This window comes from Carcharodon carcharias, chromosome 9 (assembly GCF_017639515.1).
Source record: "Carcharodon carcharias isolate sCarCar2 chromosome 9, sCarCar2.pri, whole genome shotgun sequence".
Lineage (NCBI taxonomy): Eukaryota > Metazoa > Chordata > Chondrichthyes > Lamniformes > Lamnidae > Carcharodon > Carcharodon carcharias.
In genome coordinates, this window is record NC_054475.1 from 15,359,874 (window position 1) to 15,377,943 (window position 18,070).

The following is an 18,070-nucleotide window of genomic DNA, read 5'->3' on the forward strand; positions in this document are numbered from 1 at the left end:
TTGTAGCCACAGTATTTATATAGCTAGTCCAGTTCAGTTTCTGGTCAATGGTAAGCCCCAGAATGTTGATAGTGCGGGATTCAGTGATGGTAACGCGGTTGAACATCAAGGGGCAATGGTTAGATTCTCTCTTGTTGGAGATGGCCATTGCCTGACACTTGGGTAGCATGAATGTTACTTGCTAGCCCAAGCATGGATATTGTCCAGGTCTTGGTGCATTTGGACATGCTTTAGTATCTGAGGAGTCGCAAATGGTGCTGAACATTGTGCAATCATCAACGAACATCCCCACTTCTGACATTATGATGGAAGAAAGGTCATTGATGAAGCAGCTGAAGATGGTTGGGCCTCAGACACTACCCTGAGGAACTCCTGTAGTGATGTCCTGGAGCTGAGGTGACTGACCTCCAACAACCACAACCATCTTCCTTTGTGCTGGGTATGACTCCAACCAGTGGAGAGTTTTCCCCCTGATTCCCATTGACTACAGTTTTTCTAGGGCTCCCTGATGCCACACTTGGTCAAATGCTGCCTTGATGTCAAGGGCAGTCCCTCTCACCTCACCTCGGGAGTTCAGCTCTTTGGTCCATGTTTGAACCAAGGCTGTAATGAGGTCAGGAGCTGAGTGGCCCTGGCAGAAACAAACTGAGCGTCAGGGAGCAGGTTATTGCTAAGTAAGTGCCACTTGATAGCACTGTTGGTGACCCCTTCCATTACTTTACTGATGATGGAGAGTAGACTGATGGGGCAGTAATTGGCCAGATTGGATTTGTCCTGCTATTAGTGTACAGGACATACCTGGGCAATTTTCATTGAAGTCCCCCACCCAGAGTACATTCTGCACCCTTGCCACCCTCAGTGCTTCTTCCAAGTGATGTTCAACATGGAGGAGCACTGACTCATCAGCTGAGCTGGGAGCAGTACATGGTAATCAGCAGGCAGTTTCCTTGCCCATGTTTGACCTGATGCCATGAGACTTCATGGGGTCCAGAGTCGATGCTGAGGACTCCCAGGGCAACTCCCTCCCGACTGCATACCACTGTGCCGCCACCTCTACTGGATCTGTTCTGCTGATGGTAGTGTCTGGGACATTATCTGTAAGCTATGAAATCACCTCATGGCTGGAGGCAAACTTGGAGTGAGAGGGGAAGGATCCTGTTTGAGTGGTCCATGTAGGAACCAACAATATGGGTAGAACTAGGAATGGGATTCTGCGGAAGCATCTATGAAACCTAACGTTCACATTAAGAAGGAGAACCTCAAAGGTAATAATTGCTGGATTACTACCCGAGCCACATGTAAATTGGCTTCAGGTCAAACAATCCAGAGAGTTAAATGAATGACCCAGAGTGGGAGACAGGGTTTTCGGTTCATGGGGCAGTGACATCAGCACTGAGGAAAGGGGATTGTCCCACTGGGACAGATGTGACTCAAACCGGTCCTAGTGAATCAAATAACTAGGATTGTAGACAGTGCTTTATGCTAAAAAGGCTGAGGGGGCGGATTCAGGTGAAGATGAAGTTATAAACCTAAAGAGAAAAGACAACGCCACAAGACAGTGTTGGGGTTTAAATCCGTTTTAGGCAGCCATCAAGGGCGCCTGAAAGATGAGGTTTTGGAGGTCTTTCCACCATCTTTGAGGTGCAGAACATTGCTCTCCAAAAACCTGTGCCCATTTTGCACCAGAAAACAGTGCACTGAGGTACAACTGCATCATGGCACCTGAAGCATTCATGTTTTAAAACTTCTGTAAGTGAAGCTTGAAACTTCTACCATTCTTAGGAACAAAATGTTAGGAAACCATTCAGCCCTCGAGCCTATTCAATTATTCAGTTAGATAGTGGTGGATCTCAGCACTTTTTACCCACCTTTGCTTCATACCCCTTAATACTCTTATCCAACAAAAATCCATTTTAAAATGTTCAATTAATCCCCCCCTCCCACCATGGCAACCCCCACCCCACCCCTCCACCGCCCCCCGCACCCCCCCCCCCCCCGCCCCGCCCCCACATCGACCACCACAACCCACCCAGTCTCAATTCCAGGGGAGAGAGTTCTAAATTTTCACTAGACTTTTGGGGAAAGAAGTGGTTCCTCACATCATCTCTCAACATCCTAACTCTAATTTCAAGGTTATGCCCCTTTATCCTGGACTCCTCCCCACCTCCCCCCACCAGAGGAAACAGTTTCTCCCTATCTACGTTAGCAACTCCTTTGATAATTTTCAACACTTCAATGAGATCATCCCTTAATCTTCTACACTCAAAAGAATATAAACCTAGCCTATGCAATATATCCTCTTAACTTAATCCTTCTGATGCCAGTGTTTCCTACTGAGGTGCAGTGTGCAGAACTAAACACATTACTCCAGATGCTCTCATATTATTTCAATTCACCATCTTGCTCTTATGTCCACATGTTAGAAGCTACTATTAAAGAAGCTATTTCAGGGCACTTGGATAAGCTCAAGGTCATCAAGCAGAGTCAACATGGTTTTGTGAAAGGGAAATCGTGTTTAACCAACTTATTGGAATTCTTTGGGGAAGTAACATGTGCTGCGAATAAAGGGGAACTGGTGGGTGTACTGTTCTTAGATTTCCAGGAAGCATTTGATAATGTGCCATATCAAAGGTTATTGCGGAAAATAAAATCTCATGGTATGGGGAGGTAACACATTAGCGTAGATCGAAGATTGGCTGGCTAACAGGAAGCAGAGAGTAGGTATAAATGGGTCTTTTTCAGGTTGGTAAGATGTAATGAGTGGTATGCCAAGGGATCAGTTCACCTATTTACAATTTATATAAATGACTTGGATAAAGGGATTGAAGGGATGGTTGCCAATTTGTTGATGACGCAAAGACAGGTAGGAAAGTAATTTGTAAAGAGGACATAAGGAGGGTGCAAAAAGATATAGATAGGTTAAGTGACTGGGAAAAGATCTAGCAAATGGAGTACAATGTGGGAAAATGTGGAATTGTCCATTTTGGCAGGAACAATGAAAGAGAAGCATATTATTTAAATGGTGAGAGATTGCAGAGCTCTGAGGTGCAGAGGGATCTGTGTGTCCTGATGCATGAAACATGAAAGGCTAGTACAACAAGTAATTAGGAAAGCTAATAGAATGTTATCATTTATTGTGAGGGGAATTAAATACAAAAGTAGCGAGGTTATGCTTCAGTTGTACAGAGCACTAGTGAGACCACATCTGCAGTACAGTGTACAGTATTGGTCACCTCATTTAAGGAAGGATGTAAATGCATTGAAAGCAGTTCAGAGAAGGTTTACTAGACTAATACCTGGAATGGGTGGATTGTTGTATGAGGAAAGGTTTTGACAAAGTCCCACATAAGAGATTAGTGTGTAAAATTAAAGCGCATGGGATTGGGGGATTAGATGGATAGAAAACTGCTTGGCAGGAAACAAAGAGTAGGAATAAACAGGTCTTTTTCTGAATGGTAGGCAATGACTAATGGGGTACTGCAGGGTTTGGTGCTGGGACCCCAGCTATTCACAATATATATTAATGATTTAGATGAAGGAACTAAGTGTAATATCTCCAAATTTGCAGATGACACAAGGCTGGGTGGGAGGGTGAGCTGTGAGGAGGATGCAGAGATGCTTCAGTGTGATTTGGACAAGCTGAGTGAGTGGGCAAATGCATGGCAAATGCATTATAATGTGGATAAATGTGAGGTTATCCACTTTGGTACCAAAAACAGGAAGGCAGATTATTATCTGAATGGCTATAAATTGAGAGAGGGAATGTGCAATGAGACCTGGGTGTCCTCATACACCAGTTGCTAAAGGTAAGCATGCAGGTCCAGCAGTCAGTAAATAAGGCAAATGGTATGTTGGCCTTCATAACGAGCGGATTCGAGTACAGGAGCAGGGATGTCTTGCTGCAATTATACAGGGCCTTGGTGAGACCACACTTGGAATATTGTGCGCAGTTTTGGTCTCCTTATCTGAGGAAGGATGTTCTTGCTATAGAGGGAGTGCAACGGAGGTTTACCAGACTGATTCCTGGGATGGCAGGACTGACATATGAGGAGAGATTGAGTCGGTTGGGATTATATTCGCTGGAGTTCAGAAGAGTGAGGGGGTGTCTCATAGAAACCTATAAAATTCTAACAGGACTAGACAGGGTGGAACAGGGACGGGTGTTCCCGATGGTGGGGGAGTCCAGAACCAAGGGTCACAGTCTGAGGATATGGGGTTGACCATTTAGGACTGAGATGAGGAGAAATTTCTTCCCCCAGAGAGTGGTGAGCCTGTGGAATTCGTTACCACAGAAAGTAGTTGAGGCTAAAACATTGTATGTTTTCAAGAAGGAGTTAGATATAGCTCTTGGGGGGAAAGGGATCAAAGGATATGGAGAGAAAGCGCGAGCAGGCTATTGAGTTGGATGATCAGCCATGGTCATAATGAATGGCAGAGCAGGCTCAAAGGGCTGAATGTTCTACTCCTGCTCCTAGTTTCTATGTTTCTATGTTTCTAAAGGTTGGGCTTGTATCCGCTGGAGTTTAGAAATGTAAGAGGCGAACTTGATTGAAACATATGATATCCTGAGGGCTCTTGACAAGGTGAATGTGGAGAGGGTGTTTCCTCTAGTGGAAAAATCTAGGGGCCATTTAAAAATAAGGGGTGGCCCATTTCAAACAGAGGTAAGGCAAAATTTTTTCACCCAGATTGTCGTGAGTCTTTGGTACTCTCTTCCTGAAAAGGTGGTGGAAGCAGAGTCTTTGAATATTTTTAAGGCAGAGGTAGCGAGATTCTTATTAGATGGTGGAGCAGTCTTGAGGGGCTGAATGGCCTACTCCTGCTCCTTGTTCATATGCTCAAATTTCTGTCCTTGGCCTGCTGTAATGTCCCAGTGAAGCCCAACGCAAACTGGAGGAACAGCACCTCATCTTCCGATTGGGCATTTTACAGCCTTCCTGACCTAACATTGAGTTGAACAACTTCAGATCATAAACTCTGTACTCCATTTTGATCATTTAAAAATGTTTTTCTCTTTTTTTTCCCCCCAGCCCCCTCCCCCCACAGAACCAGCCTGTAACTTGTTCTTACGTTTTGCTTTTAGAGAGCACTGACCTCTGTTCTGCTATTTACACATTCAGTCATCTGACCTTGAGGCCACTATTATAACACCCTCCTTAGTCTTTAACACTATCATCAACACTCCCTTTGTCTTGTGTCAAATCATCGTCAAATCTCTCCTGAGCTCCCTCCTACCCCTGACCTTCTATTTTGCTCCAACTGCTCCACCGCCCCCCTTAAGCAGTATAAAATCCACCACATCTCAACCTCTCTGCAGCTCTGAAGAGTCATACCGACTCAAAACATTAACTCTGTTTCTCTCTCCACAGATGCTGCCAGACCTGCTGAGCTTTTCCAACATTTTCTGTTTTTACTCTCGATGTGGTCTAACCAGCACTCCATACAACTGCAGTATCACTTCCATCACTTCTTTATTCCAACCTCTTTTGAGAAAAATGTCACAATTCCATTAACATTTTTATTTTTTTTTGTACCTGTCCACTAGCTATTATCGATTACTCTATATGGACGGCCAAATCTCTGCCCTTCCACCGTTCCTACTCTTCTCACCACAAGCTCAAACTGTACCAACTATTGGCTTATATTGTCCAGTGTCACTCAGTTTTCCATGTGTACAGCACATGTTGGATGTGAATATACAGAAACATTTCACAAACTCTGGTGGTAAGTAATCAAGTCAAAAGCACAGGGAACAAAATTCATTTTCAAAAGCTCATGGAAGAGCAGAAGTAGCTTAAGTGGTGGTCGTACAAACGTTCTGTGCTTAAGGGTTCCGATCATTGCATTCTGTTTCCAATTGCACTCTGTAAATTTTAAACTGCCACAGCTAGAAAAACAAAGGTTAAAAAACAGCACTATGTAATCATAAGCCTTAGTCTGTGTTTTATTTATTAATATTTTGTGGTCCATTGTGCAAATATCTATCCTGAAACATTAGGTCTCATTGCGATTTTTTTCATTCTTTCATGGGATGTGGGTGTCGCTAGCTAGGCCAGCATTTGTTGGGAACTTAAGAACAGGAGAAGGCCATTCAGCCGTTGAGCCTGCTCCACCATTTGTCATGAAAATATAAGAATATTATTGTGATTTATTGTAAAAGTGGGTTAATAGAGGGGTTTGAATTAGTTTCTCTGTGTGGTTTTGTGTGTGTGTGTGTGTGTGTGTAGGAGGGGATTTAATTGAACTGGAGACAGCTGGTCTGGAGCTTTTGAGTTATCAAAAGGGGAGCTAGGTTTGGAATGCTAAATACGTAAACATGGCTGAAGTTTTAGAATGTGAGATGTGAGGAATTTCAAAGAGATGTTACATCTGGCCATAAGAAGCTAGGCCAAACAGTGTGTTTATTTTTGACCAGAAGATCATAAGACATAGGAGCAGGAGCAGGCCATTCAGCCCATTGAGTCTGCTCCACCATTCAATGAGATCATGGCTGATCTAATAATCCCCAACTCCACTTTCCTGCCTTTTCCACATAGCCCTTGTTTCCTTTACTGATTAAAAATCTGTCTATCTCCGCCTTGAATATACTTAACAACCCAGCCTCTACAGCCCTCTGTGGTAAAGAATTCCACAGATTCACTACCTTCTGAGGGAAGAAATTCCTCCTTATCTCTGTTTTAAATGGATGCCTCCTTACTCTGAGATTATGCCCTCTGGTCCTAGACACTCCCACAAGGGGAAACAATCTCTCAGCATCTACCCTGTCAAGCCACTTAAGAATCTTATATGTTTCAATAAGGTCGTCTCTCATTTTTCTAAACTCCAATGAGTACAGACCCAACCTACTCAATCTCTCATAAGAAATCCCTCCATACCCAGGATCAACCTAGAGAACTTTCTCTGGACTGCCTCCAATGTCAGTATACCTTTCCTTAGATAAGGGGACCAAAACTGTCCACAGTATTTAAGGTGAGATCTAACTAGTGCCTTGTATAGTTTTAGCAAGACTTCCCTATTTTTATACTCCTTTCCCTTTGAAATAATGGCCAACATTTCATTTGCTTTCCCTATTACCTGCTGAACTTGTATGCTAGCTTTTTGTGATTCATGCACAAGGATCCCCAAATCCCTCTGTGCTGCAGCTTTCTCCAGTCTTTCTCCATTTAAATAATATTCAGCTCCTGCCAAAGTGCATAACCTCACATTTTCCCACATTATATTCCATTTGCCAAATTTTTGCCCAAATTTTAACCTGTCTATATCCCTCTGTAGACTCTTTGTGTGATCCTCATCACTTGCCTTCCCACCTATTTTTGTGAATTCCACAAACTTGACAATAGTACATTCACTTCCCTCATCCAAGTCATTAATATATATTGTAAATAATTGTGGCCCCAACACTGATCCCTGTGGCACTCCACTAGTTACAGGTTGCTATCCTGAAAATGCCCCCCTTATCCCAACTCTCTGTCTTCTATTAGTCATCCAGTCCTCTGTCCATGTTAATATACTACCGCCAACACCATGGGCTCTTATCTTATTAAGTAGCCTTGTGTGCGGTACCTTATCAAACGCCTTTTGGAAATCAAAATATACTACTGCTTCCCTTTTATCTATCCTACTTATTACCTCCTCAAAGAATTCTAATAAATTTTGTCAGGCATGATTTCCCCTTCATGAAGCCATGCTGAATCTGCTTGATTATATTGTGCATTTCTCAATGCTTTGCCATTACATCCTTTATAATAGACTCTAACATTTTCTCAATGATGGATGTTAAGCTAACTGACCCATAGTTACCTGTTTTTTTGTCTCTCTCCCTTTTTGAATAAGGGTGTTACATTGGCAGTTTTCCAATCCTCTGGGACTTTTCCAGAATCTAAGGATTCCTTCCCAAAGGTTACTGATAAAATTAGTACTATGAATAGATTTATATCATGAGAAAAGTAAAGTTGCAAAGACCTATTGGAACAATGGAATTTATATTAAAAATGGAGAAACATGTATAAAGGAGATGAGGTTATGTGTAAGGGAGAAAGCATTCTAATATCTAACACAAGTGTGAAAAGCCTCCAGCCTCTATGCATCAAGTTGCCATCTGCAGGAACCGAAGTGAAGAAAACTCACTTTAACTATCACTGTCCAGGGTATGGTGTGCTTTGCCTGGGTCTGCCGAAATCTATTTTATTTTACTGTTGCCTTAACGGGGGTGTAACTGGGAGCCAGATTAATCAGGGGAGTTAGGAGTTATTATAATAATTTGTAGACCTGTATATGTGCTTAAAATCTTTTCTTATATTAATAAATGTTTCATTTAGTTTTGTAAAAAAAACCTCTAGGTGTCGGTGGGCTTATTACTACTGATTTCAAGGCACATATCTTGAAATAAAATACAAATTGCAAAACAGTTGTGGCAGCTGTTTCAATTTTCCCTCTGGGATTTGAGCAACTCAGCATTTACCATCCACAGCGCCATAATACATACTATGTGATTATGGCTGATCAAACACTTCAATACATTTTACCCATACTATCCCCATAACCCTTTACATGAGCGTTATTCAGAAGTTTATCCATCTCTACGTTAACATACTCAATGACTGAGCTTCCACGGCCCTCTAGGGTAGAGAATTCCAAAGAATTCCAAAGAACCACACACAAGGCTACTTGATAAGATAAGACCCCATGGTGTGGGGGGTAGTATATTAGCATGGATAGAGGATTTGCTAACTAATAAAAGGCAGAGAGTTGGGATAAGGGAGGCATTTTCAGGATGGCAACCTATAACTAGTGGAGTGCCACAGGGATCAGTGCTGGGGCCACAATTGTTTGCAATATATATTAATGACTTGGATGAGGGAAGTGAATGTACTATCATCAAGTTTGTGGATGACACAAAAATAGGTGGGAAGGCAAGTGGTGAGGATGATACAAAGACTCTACAGCCTTCTGAGTAAAGAAATTTCTCCTCATCTCGGTCCTAATTGGCTTCTCCCTTATTCTGAAATTGTGTCCCCTAGTTCTAGACTGCCCAACCCGGGGAAACATCTCACCTGCATCTGCTCTGTCTATCCCTTTAAGTATTTTGTAGGTTTCAATGAAATCACCTCTCATTCTTCAAAACTCTAGAGAATACCAGCCCAGTTTCCCCAATCTCTCTTCATAGGACAGTCCTGCCATCCCCGGAGCAAGTCTGGTAAACTTTCATTGCACTTTCTCTACGGCAATAATATACTTTCTGAGGTAAGGGGGCCAAAACTGCACACAATACTCCAGTTGCGGTCTAACCAAGCTTCCATACAGTTGAAGCAAGACTTCACTACTGCACTCAAATCCTCTTGCGATAAAAGCTAAATTCCATTAGCCTTCCTAATTGCCTGCTGCACTGCATGTTAGCTTTCAGTGACTTATGGATACTGACACCCAGGTCCTTTTGTACATCTACATTTTCTAATCTCTGACCACTTAGGAAATACTCTGCACATCTGTTCCTTCTACCAATGTGGATAAACTCACATTTTGCACATTATATTTCATCTGCCTATCCCTAACTGCCCTTGAGAAGATGATGGTGAACTGTCTTCTTGAACCGCTGCAGTCTACCTGCAGATACACCTACAGAGCTATTGAGAAGGAAGTTCCAGGATTTTGACTCAGCGACATAGTTCCAAGTCAGGATGGTGTGTGGCTTGGAGGGGAACTTCCAGGTGGTGGCGTTCCCATGTATCTGCTGCCCTTGTCCTCCTAGGTGGTAGAGGTTGCAAATTGGAAGGTGCTGTTGAAGTAGCTAATTGGAGCCATGGGATTAGCCTTTTTGAAATTCTCACTAATGGCTAACTCATCCCAAAGGAGAATTCCATCTAATTGGCATTTCTACAACCAGTTCCAGTGATCCAATGGATAATACCACCATCGCGTACCCACACCCCCACCCAATGGGCAATACCATGATTGAGCTCCTTCAAACTGGACGATACCACCATCGAGCACCCCCTTCCAATGGGCAATGCCATCATCAAACCTCCCCCCCAATGGACAATACCAAAATTTAGCTTCCCCCAATGGACAATACCATTATTGAGATTCACTAATGGGAAATACCATAATCGAGCTGCACTCCACAATGGGCAATGCCATTAATGAGCTCTCATAGCAATGGGCATTCGCACTAATGAGTCTGGGCTTCCCTGAACAGCCTGTAATATACAAGGGATAACAAAGGTACTGTTGCTCAAATTGCTGTCCACCCCACCCTGACTCCGATGCTCTCTACCAATAGTCCTACAACCCTAAACTTGGGATAGTGGTCATTCTCATACTGAACATCAGGCCACCAGGTTAAGCACCTTCTAATAGTCAACAGGATTCGTGCTGAGAACCAACCCCTCAATACTTATCCTTCAACCAACATCACTAAAACAGATTATCCGGTCATTTACCTCATAACTGTTAATGGGAGCTTGCTGTGTATAAATTGTTTGCTGGCATTTTTCCTCATTTGTAGCAGTGACTAAACTTCAAAAACCCTTCAGTGAAGCATTTTGGAACATCCTGAGATTGTAAAGGGTGCTATATAAATGCAAGTTGTTCTTTTTCTTCATCAACTCTTTTTCCCATTAAAATAGAAAAGAGGGACATCAGAATTCCACGCCCCCCATCCCGATTTCTCAGTATCCCCCTCTCCCTATGCCTCTTTCCCAAAACCCTGCTCTCTGTCCCTTCCCTGTTCACCTCCTCCACTCACTCCTCTGCAAGTCTCCCCTCAGTTGGGGACATCAGAGTTTGAAGGTGATGCCAGCGCTGTTACTGAGAGTAAGATACCAGTCTGGTGCCAGTTGTTTTCTGCGTTGAGCTCCTGATTCAAGTGGAGCTATTTGGCACAGGAACAGAATTTAAAGTATTTGTGGGATAGCTTGAACACTAAAATAGAAACAGATGTATGTAATATTTTCCAGATTCGCTGTGCTAAAAACGATTGGCCTTGAAGTAGGTTTGTGCCAGCCTGGGCAGTAATGCCCAGCAACACACGATATTAGAGCCTCTGACCGGTGAGAGCTACAGCCAACAACTGGGCTTCCTCCGGCAGTTCATCGACAAAATTTGAAATTTGGGTTGCTGCGAGACCAGTAGCAAAATCTCAGATTGGTCTTAGCTAGGAAGGGGGAGGGGGGGTGGGGGTGGGGTAGGTGGGGAGGTTCTGGGAGGGGAGGATGAACTGGGAGATAGTGGGAGCCTGGAAGAGGAGGAGAGGCTTGCAGAGGAGCGCGTGGGGGAGGTGAGGCTGGAACATGGTGGAACAGGGAAGAGACGGCGAGCGGGGTTTTGGGAAAGGGGGATAGGGAGAGGGGGCACTAGGAGGGGGAAAATGGGGGAGGGGGAGACTGGGTGAGGGAGGGGGGAACTAAGTGAAAAGAGACTGAGAGAGGGAGAAGAGGGGGATTGGAAAAGGGGGAGACTGGAAGAGGGGGCGGTGCTTTTTACAAGTCTGTGATTTTAAATGTGGCCGGGACTCCTGCACGTTCTGACTCCACATACTGGTAATGTTTTTTAAACATTTACCTCTTTGGTAGTGATCAGCCTGCAGCAGCCCTTTAAGGAACTTCAGTTCAGGCTTGTAGACCTGGTTTCTGTGAATGGAAATGCCCTTTCTGCGCACAGGGCAAACCAATTTGTTATACAGAGCCTCAAGCAGACATTAGGCTCTTTACTGACGACACAGAAGACCTCACATCAGTTTCAGGCCCGAGCACACTAAACTTCTCATTCTACATTTACCAATGCAGCAACTGTTGGGAATTTGGCTGAGAGAGAGATCGCTCACACAAGCTGCCAGATTAGAGACTTTGGCACCTGTCTTACATATTCAGCTTTACAGACCATCAACCTTTTGAGTTTAACACATGAAGATCACAGTGATTTATCGGAGTCATTGGGGGAAGCACAGTGAAAGCTCAGCATAAACTGCCCACTGACCAGCTATGCTCTTACTGAGATCCACAACCCACCCCTTCCTCCTTACCTCTGTAACCATCAAACCCTACCCTCCCCTGAAATCTCAGTTCTCCTCCGTTCCAGGCCTCATGTGCATCCCCTATTTTAATCACTTTCCCATTGGTAGACATGCCTTCCACCACCTTGGACCCTAAGATCTGGAATTCCCTCCCTACATCTCTCTCTGCTTCTTCCTCCTCCTTTAAGACATTCCTTAAAACCTACCTCTCTGGCCAAGCTTTGGTGACCTGCTCTAATATTTCTTTATGCAGCTTGATGTCAAATTTTGTTTGATAAATACTCCTGTGACCCTTTACGGTGTTAAAGGTGCTATATAAATGTTGTTGTTGTGGTTGGGTCTTTGATCCCCAGATGTTTTTATTATATGCACCGTTTCACCATCCTGGACAGTTTTCTGGGTGTTACCTCTTTTTTGGTGAGCGGAGATGTGAGTTCTGGACTTTGAATATTAGGTTGACATCGAGTGAGGATCCTCCTGTCTGATAGGAGATGAGTGATGACCTCTTGGTTACCTCTGGCTGGATCTCCTGGTAGTTGTGAGTAAGGTTAATGACCTCCTGGTGTAAAACGTGCAATCAGCTGGTTGGAAAAAAGCAGCAATGGGCTGCTTCATGTAACGTTAGGCCCAGAGGAGAAGGTGAAAGAGAACCATGTACCTTCTCAAGTAGTTGGTTAGATGCTGCAGCAAAGCAGGATTCCTGATTGGTCAGCAGATGTCATAACTAATTGGCTGTATATTCCTGTTACGCTGGTGAGAATCCTCGGTCTGTGTCCCCTTATTTCCCCAGCCAGTGGAAACAACTTGACACCTTCTACCCTCTCAAAACCTTCAGTCATGTTGGAAACCTTTATTAAAACCCATTTTACTCTCTTTAGTCCTGTGAAAATAGGCCAAGTTTTTTTAACATTTCTTTATAACTCCAATCATTCATTCTGTGTATAATTAATAAGGACATAAGACAGAGGAGCTGAAGGAGGCCATTTGAGCCTGCTCCATCATTCAACAAGATCATGGCTGATCTCCTACCTCAGCTCCACCTTTCTGCACTAAAACCCCATACCCCTTAATTCCCTTACTACCTAAAGGCCTATCAACCTCTGTCTTGAATATACTCAGTGACTGAGTATCCACACCTCACTAGGATAGAGAAATCCAAATATTCGCAACCCTTTGAAGAAATTTCCCCTCATCCCAGTCCTAAATGGCCACGCTTATTCTGACTCGGTGATCCCGTGTTCTAGATTCCCTAACCTGGGGAAACATTTTCTCAGCATTTACCCGGTCATGCCCCTCAGGAATTTTATATATTTCAATTAGATAACCTCTCATTCTTTTAAACTCCAAGGGAATATAGATCTAGTCTACACAATCTCTCCTAACAGGACAATGCCCTCATCCCAGGAACCAGTCCTATGAACCTTTGCTGCTCTCCCTGAGGTAAGAAGGACCAAAACTACCCACAACACTGCAGGTGTCCATTACCAAAGCCCAATTCCAATGGATCGTCATGAATCTCCAATAGACTCATGGTTCTATAACCTTCGTACCACAGAATGCCTGGAATTGCACACAATACCCCCACTGTGACATAACAAATATCTTATACAAATTCAACATCATTTTCATAGATTTTATATTCAACTTCTGGTAAATGAGAACAAAAATAAATCTACATTGATTGTCACACACAGGAATATTGGACGGATATTACAAAGGGTTGTCAAAATAACTCTTGTTGGACATTAAACACACGCCTTCCAAGGAACTGAGTCGATTCTGGTCTTGTTTCTGAAAAAAATGAGGTAGTGAATGTACATCCCTCACGAGAGCAGGAGACCACACAGAGCATTAAATCATCTCGAGTTTCACACCACTCACAGTACTGCACCAAATACTGCACAGGACACATAATGAAGGACAGTGGAGAATGGTGTAAATACTGAGGAGTTTTCGAGGATGGGTGTAGATACTGAGGGGTTACTGGGTACAGAAGGATGATGGCTGGGTAGGACACAGAGCTTCACTGTTCAAGCCCAGCCAGGCAAATGGGACTTTAGTTTATCATCCAATCATAACAGCGCCAGACACACTGCAGGAATGGGGGAACCCCAAACACACTGCGGGAATGGGATCCCAGATACACTACAGGAATGGAGATCTCAGACACACTGCGGGAATGGGGAAATCCCAGACACACTGTGGGAATGGGGAAATCCCAGACACACTGTGGGAATGGGGAAATCCCAGACACACTGTGGGATTGGGGAAATCCCAGACACACTGTGGGAATGGGGAAATCCCAGACACACTGCAGGAATAGGGATCCCTGATCTCCTATTGCTCCTTTTGCCTCCATAGTAGCTGATGCTGGTTGTCCATCAGTTAGTTTTGGCTGGAGTTGAAAGATGAAGCCCATGGATGAGACAAAGACCTACTCCATTAGTTCCTGATCCCTCAAGCCTGCCTGGGCTCAATAAATGACAGTGGAGTGGAGATAGGGAATGTGCTGCCATCTCCTTGGAGCCACATTGAGGGATATACAGAACAAAGACGTGCTGTAGTGTAATGAAAGATAAACTCCAGATATACCCATCCCTGATGAAATAATTCTGTACCACCACATTGATCAGCCTGCCCTTCCTCACTGGGTTGTAATCATTAACTTCACTTTTATTCTGAGGACCCGTGTCGCTGTGTCCCTAGTTAATCTGATGATGTGGTGGTGGGCCTCCCTCTTAAACTACCAATAACAATTTGATACAACAGAGTAGCTTTGCTGGGTCACTTCAGGGGAGAGATAAGAGTTAATCACATTGGTATGAGATTGGAGCCACACAGAGGTCCAGAGCCAGTAAGGATAGCAGGCTTCCTTCTCTAAAGGAATATTATTTATGACAATCTAACAGATTCACAGTCGCTGTTACTCATTTACAGATTTTGTTTAAAACTGAATTTTCAAGCTGCCCATGATGAGTACAATAAAAAAGCCATAAAGTGTAAAAACCAAGCACTGGGTTCATTTCTAGAGGGACAGCATTCTTATGTTTTTATATAAAAACGGAGACGTTATCTCAAACTTTGGTTAGGCCACACCTAATGAAGCATGAACAGTTCTGATTTCCGTATTACAGAAAGGATATAGACAGACTGGGGAAGGTACAAAACAGATTTATGGGGGTGATACTAGAACAGGGAGGTTATAACCATCTGGGAAGAGTGAACAGTATTAGGCTCTTTTATCTTGTAAAGAGAAGTCTAAGGGGCAGCCCAAAAGAGGTCTTTAAATACAAGAAACTTATAGAATATGTTTCCATTTGTGAGGTAGACCAAATCTGAAATTCAGGAGAAACTTCTTTACCCAGAAAGTGATGAGAATGTGGAACTCACTACCACAGGAAGTAGTTGAGGTGAATAGTTAAATGCATTTAAGGGAAAGCTGGATAAACATGTGGGGTGGGGGGGGTAAGGATTAGGATATGTTGATAGGATGAGATGCAAGGAAGGAGGAGGCTTATATGGTGCATAAACACCAGCATAGACCAGTTGGGCTGAATGGTCTGTTTCTGTGCTGTAAATTCCATGTATCTTAGTAGTTCTGGTACTTGTCTAGCAAACATAAGGTTTTAAGTTCGAGACCCACCTCAGCAAGGAATGAATTCCAGCAACTGATAATCTGTAGGAAAGCATCAAATAAATTAAACATGAGAAACCCAATTAGTTCATTATCTCTCTGTGACTCCAGTGTAAGACCAAGTGAGTGATTCTCAACCTAACCCTCAGGGCTACCAATTAACAAGGCCCATGGGACTGGTTATTTGGAAAGAATTCCATGACTGTATTTAATTCTAACCTGTTCATCAGCTTGGTGTGTTTACTACAGCACTCATTGAACTGATTAGGTGACCTCTCCTTGTTACCCATGACTCATCAGAAACCGCCCACCTCCCCACCCAACAGAAATGCACACAGAGTTGGGGGGGGGGGGTGCATGTGGTTATGCTTCATCCTCAGATTTGATGTGGAGCAGGGCTGAAAAACTATTCTCATTTTTAATTGTAACTTTCAGTAGTCTACTTACTTGTGTACAACAACCTGAGCTGGCAAGGTCCAATTATCCGAGGGTGACATCCACTCAACACAATGATTAACATGGAGAATCCCTGGTGCTAAGATAGTTCTATTGCTATATTATTGATCTGTGAGGCAGGCGGATTCTGTGTTCATCCAGGGTGGGATTGATGGGGTGGGATTGCAAAGAGCTCACTGCGTGAAAGGTCTGAGGTGCATCATAAAATGGTCAATGCGGGGGTTGGGGTCACAATTTTAAGATGTACAAGCCCCAGGTTTCAAGCTCAGGAGGTGGGTCTTTTCCAAGTGTGGACTGTTCCGTGTGGTGGACACCGATTCACTGTAACCCTGCAAGCGAGAGCTGGACCTGTTTCTGGCTGGGATGAAGATCAGCTCGTACAAGACGTAGGCACTGTATGGAATTCTCAGATCCCATGGAAACTCCCTAAATTACTCCATGATCTGCATGGTGGGGTCAGGGAGGAACTTCCCCAGATTTATTTTCCCCCAAAATCAGCTGAGGGTTTTTAAATCGGGTTTTTCACCTCTCTTAGGAGGTCAATCGTTTTGGGGTGAGATGGAGACTGGCTACGAACTTAAGAAATAGGAGCAGCCCATCGAGCCTGCTCCGCTATTCAACACGATCATGGCTGATCTACTGCCTCAACTCCAGTTTCCCACCTGATCCCCATATCCCTTGGTTCCCTGAGAAACCAAAATTCTGTCTATCTCAGCCTTAAATGCATTCAATGATGAAGTACCCACAACATTTGGGATATAGAATTCCACAAAGATTCACCACCCTCCGAGTGATAAAAATTCTCCTCATAGTGATACACAAGATATCACTGATGTGTGGGTCTGCCTGGATGGGCCAGAGGGTCTAAAGCCCACCCACAGGCCAGAATTTTCCAGTCCCCCCACAGCGGGTTCCCCAGTAGCGGGGTCAGCGAGTCATTAAAAATCTCTGTTCACATCGATGGCACCGGAGATCCCACCAGCACGAGAGGCTGGGAAATTCCAGCCCCAATGCCCACCCAAAACAAGAGGAGCATCTGTCTCATTCCCAATCACAATTGGGATTGATTGCACATATTCCTGGAGGTTTCAACACAAACCCTCGTGCCCCATCTGCCCAAACACCCATTTATCTCCATCTCCAATTTTTTTTTAGCACTAATAAAATAAAAATACGCAAAGGAAGGATAAAAATGTATAAATCTTTTAATGCCCTTGTGATTTTTTTTTTCCTTTTGACTGCTCAGAGCATTGTCCAGGAGATCAGTTCCTGGAGACTCCAGGGCAACTCCAGAGTGCTGGCAACCCTAGGACGATGGAGGCAATGGCCAATGATGGGAGAAGCCAACACTCCATCAATCTTTCACTGCACCCCTCCAGAAATATAAGTGTGGGGGGTGGTGAAATGGGGGGCTGGCAGAAATCCCAATGAAACCAAATGTATAAAATAAACCAGAAGCCTTCCCACCCTTAAATATCCGTGTCCTGATCCATTATTCCATCTTGATATTTTTGCCCCGTGGATGAAATGTCTGGTTTGGTCTCGTTGAAGTCAACCATCGCTTCGTGTTTCAATTTCTGCTCCTCCGCTTGCCTCTCCTTCTCGAGGAGACGGTAATTTATTGCGTTGCCAATGAACAGGTAGATACTCGCGACGATCAAAACTGCTCCACAAGCGAAATACACATAGCGGAAGTCATTGTACGCGTCCTTCAGCAAGCCTGCAACAAAAAGACAGCTCTGCATCATATGTCATTCCTGTGATTCAGCAACAAGACAACAGGCAAACATATTTGGGATCCATCCCCCACCCCATCTCTCCCCCTGCCCACAGCGTAGTCACCTCCTCCTCTCCCAATGTCCCCACTGTATAGTTGCTCGCTCTCCCCAACCCTATCTTCTCACCCACTCACCCCTGCCCCCACAGGCCTAAGGATCTGGGTAAAAGACACAGGGGTAAAAGACACAGGA

The 18,070-nt window shown here is 44.0% G+C and overlaps 1 protein-coding gene across 2 annotated transcripts in view; it reads right to left on the minus strand.

Moving 5' to 3' along the window:
• Nucleotides 1-13,629: 13,629 nt before the first annotated feature.
• LOC121281771 (monocarboxylate transporter 1-like) overlaps nt 13,630-18,070 on the minus strand; it is a 35,144-nt gene continuing 30,703 nt past the window's right edge. The window contains exons 5-6 of one of the 2 annotated variants that reach the window (XM_041194734.1): nt 17,568-17,820; nt 13,630-13,801 (exon numbers count right to left, since the gene is read on the minus strand). In XM_041194734.1, the coding sequence (XP_041050668.1) occupies nt 17,570-17,820 (251 nt within the window). In that variant the 3' untranslated portion in view covers nt 13,630-13,801; nt 17,568-17,569. Of the gene's footprint in view, nt 17,821-18,070 lie in introns of both variants that reach the window. The other variant, XM_041194735.1, reaches the window with a different exon arrangement.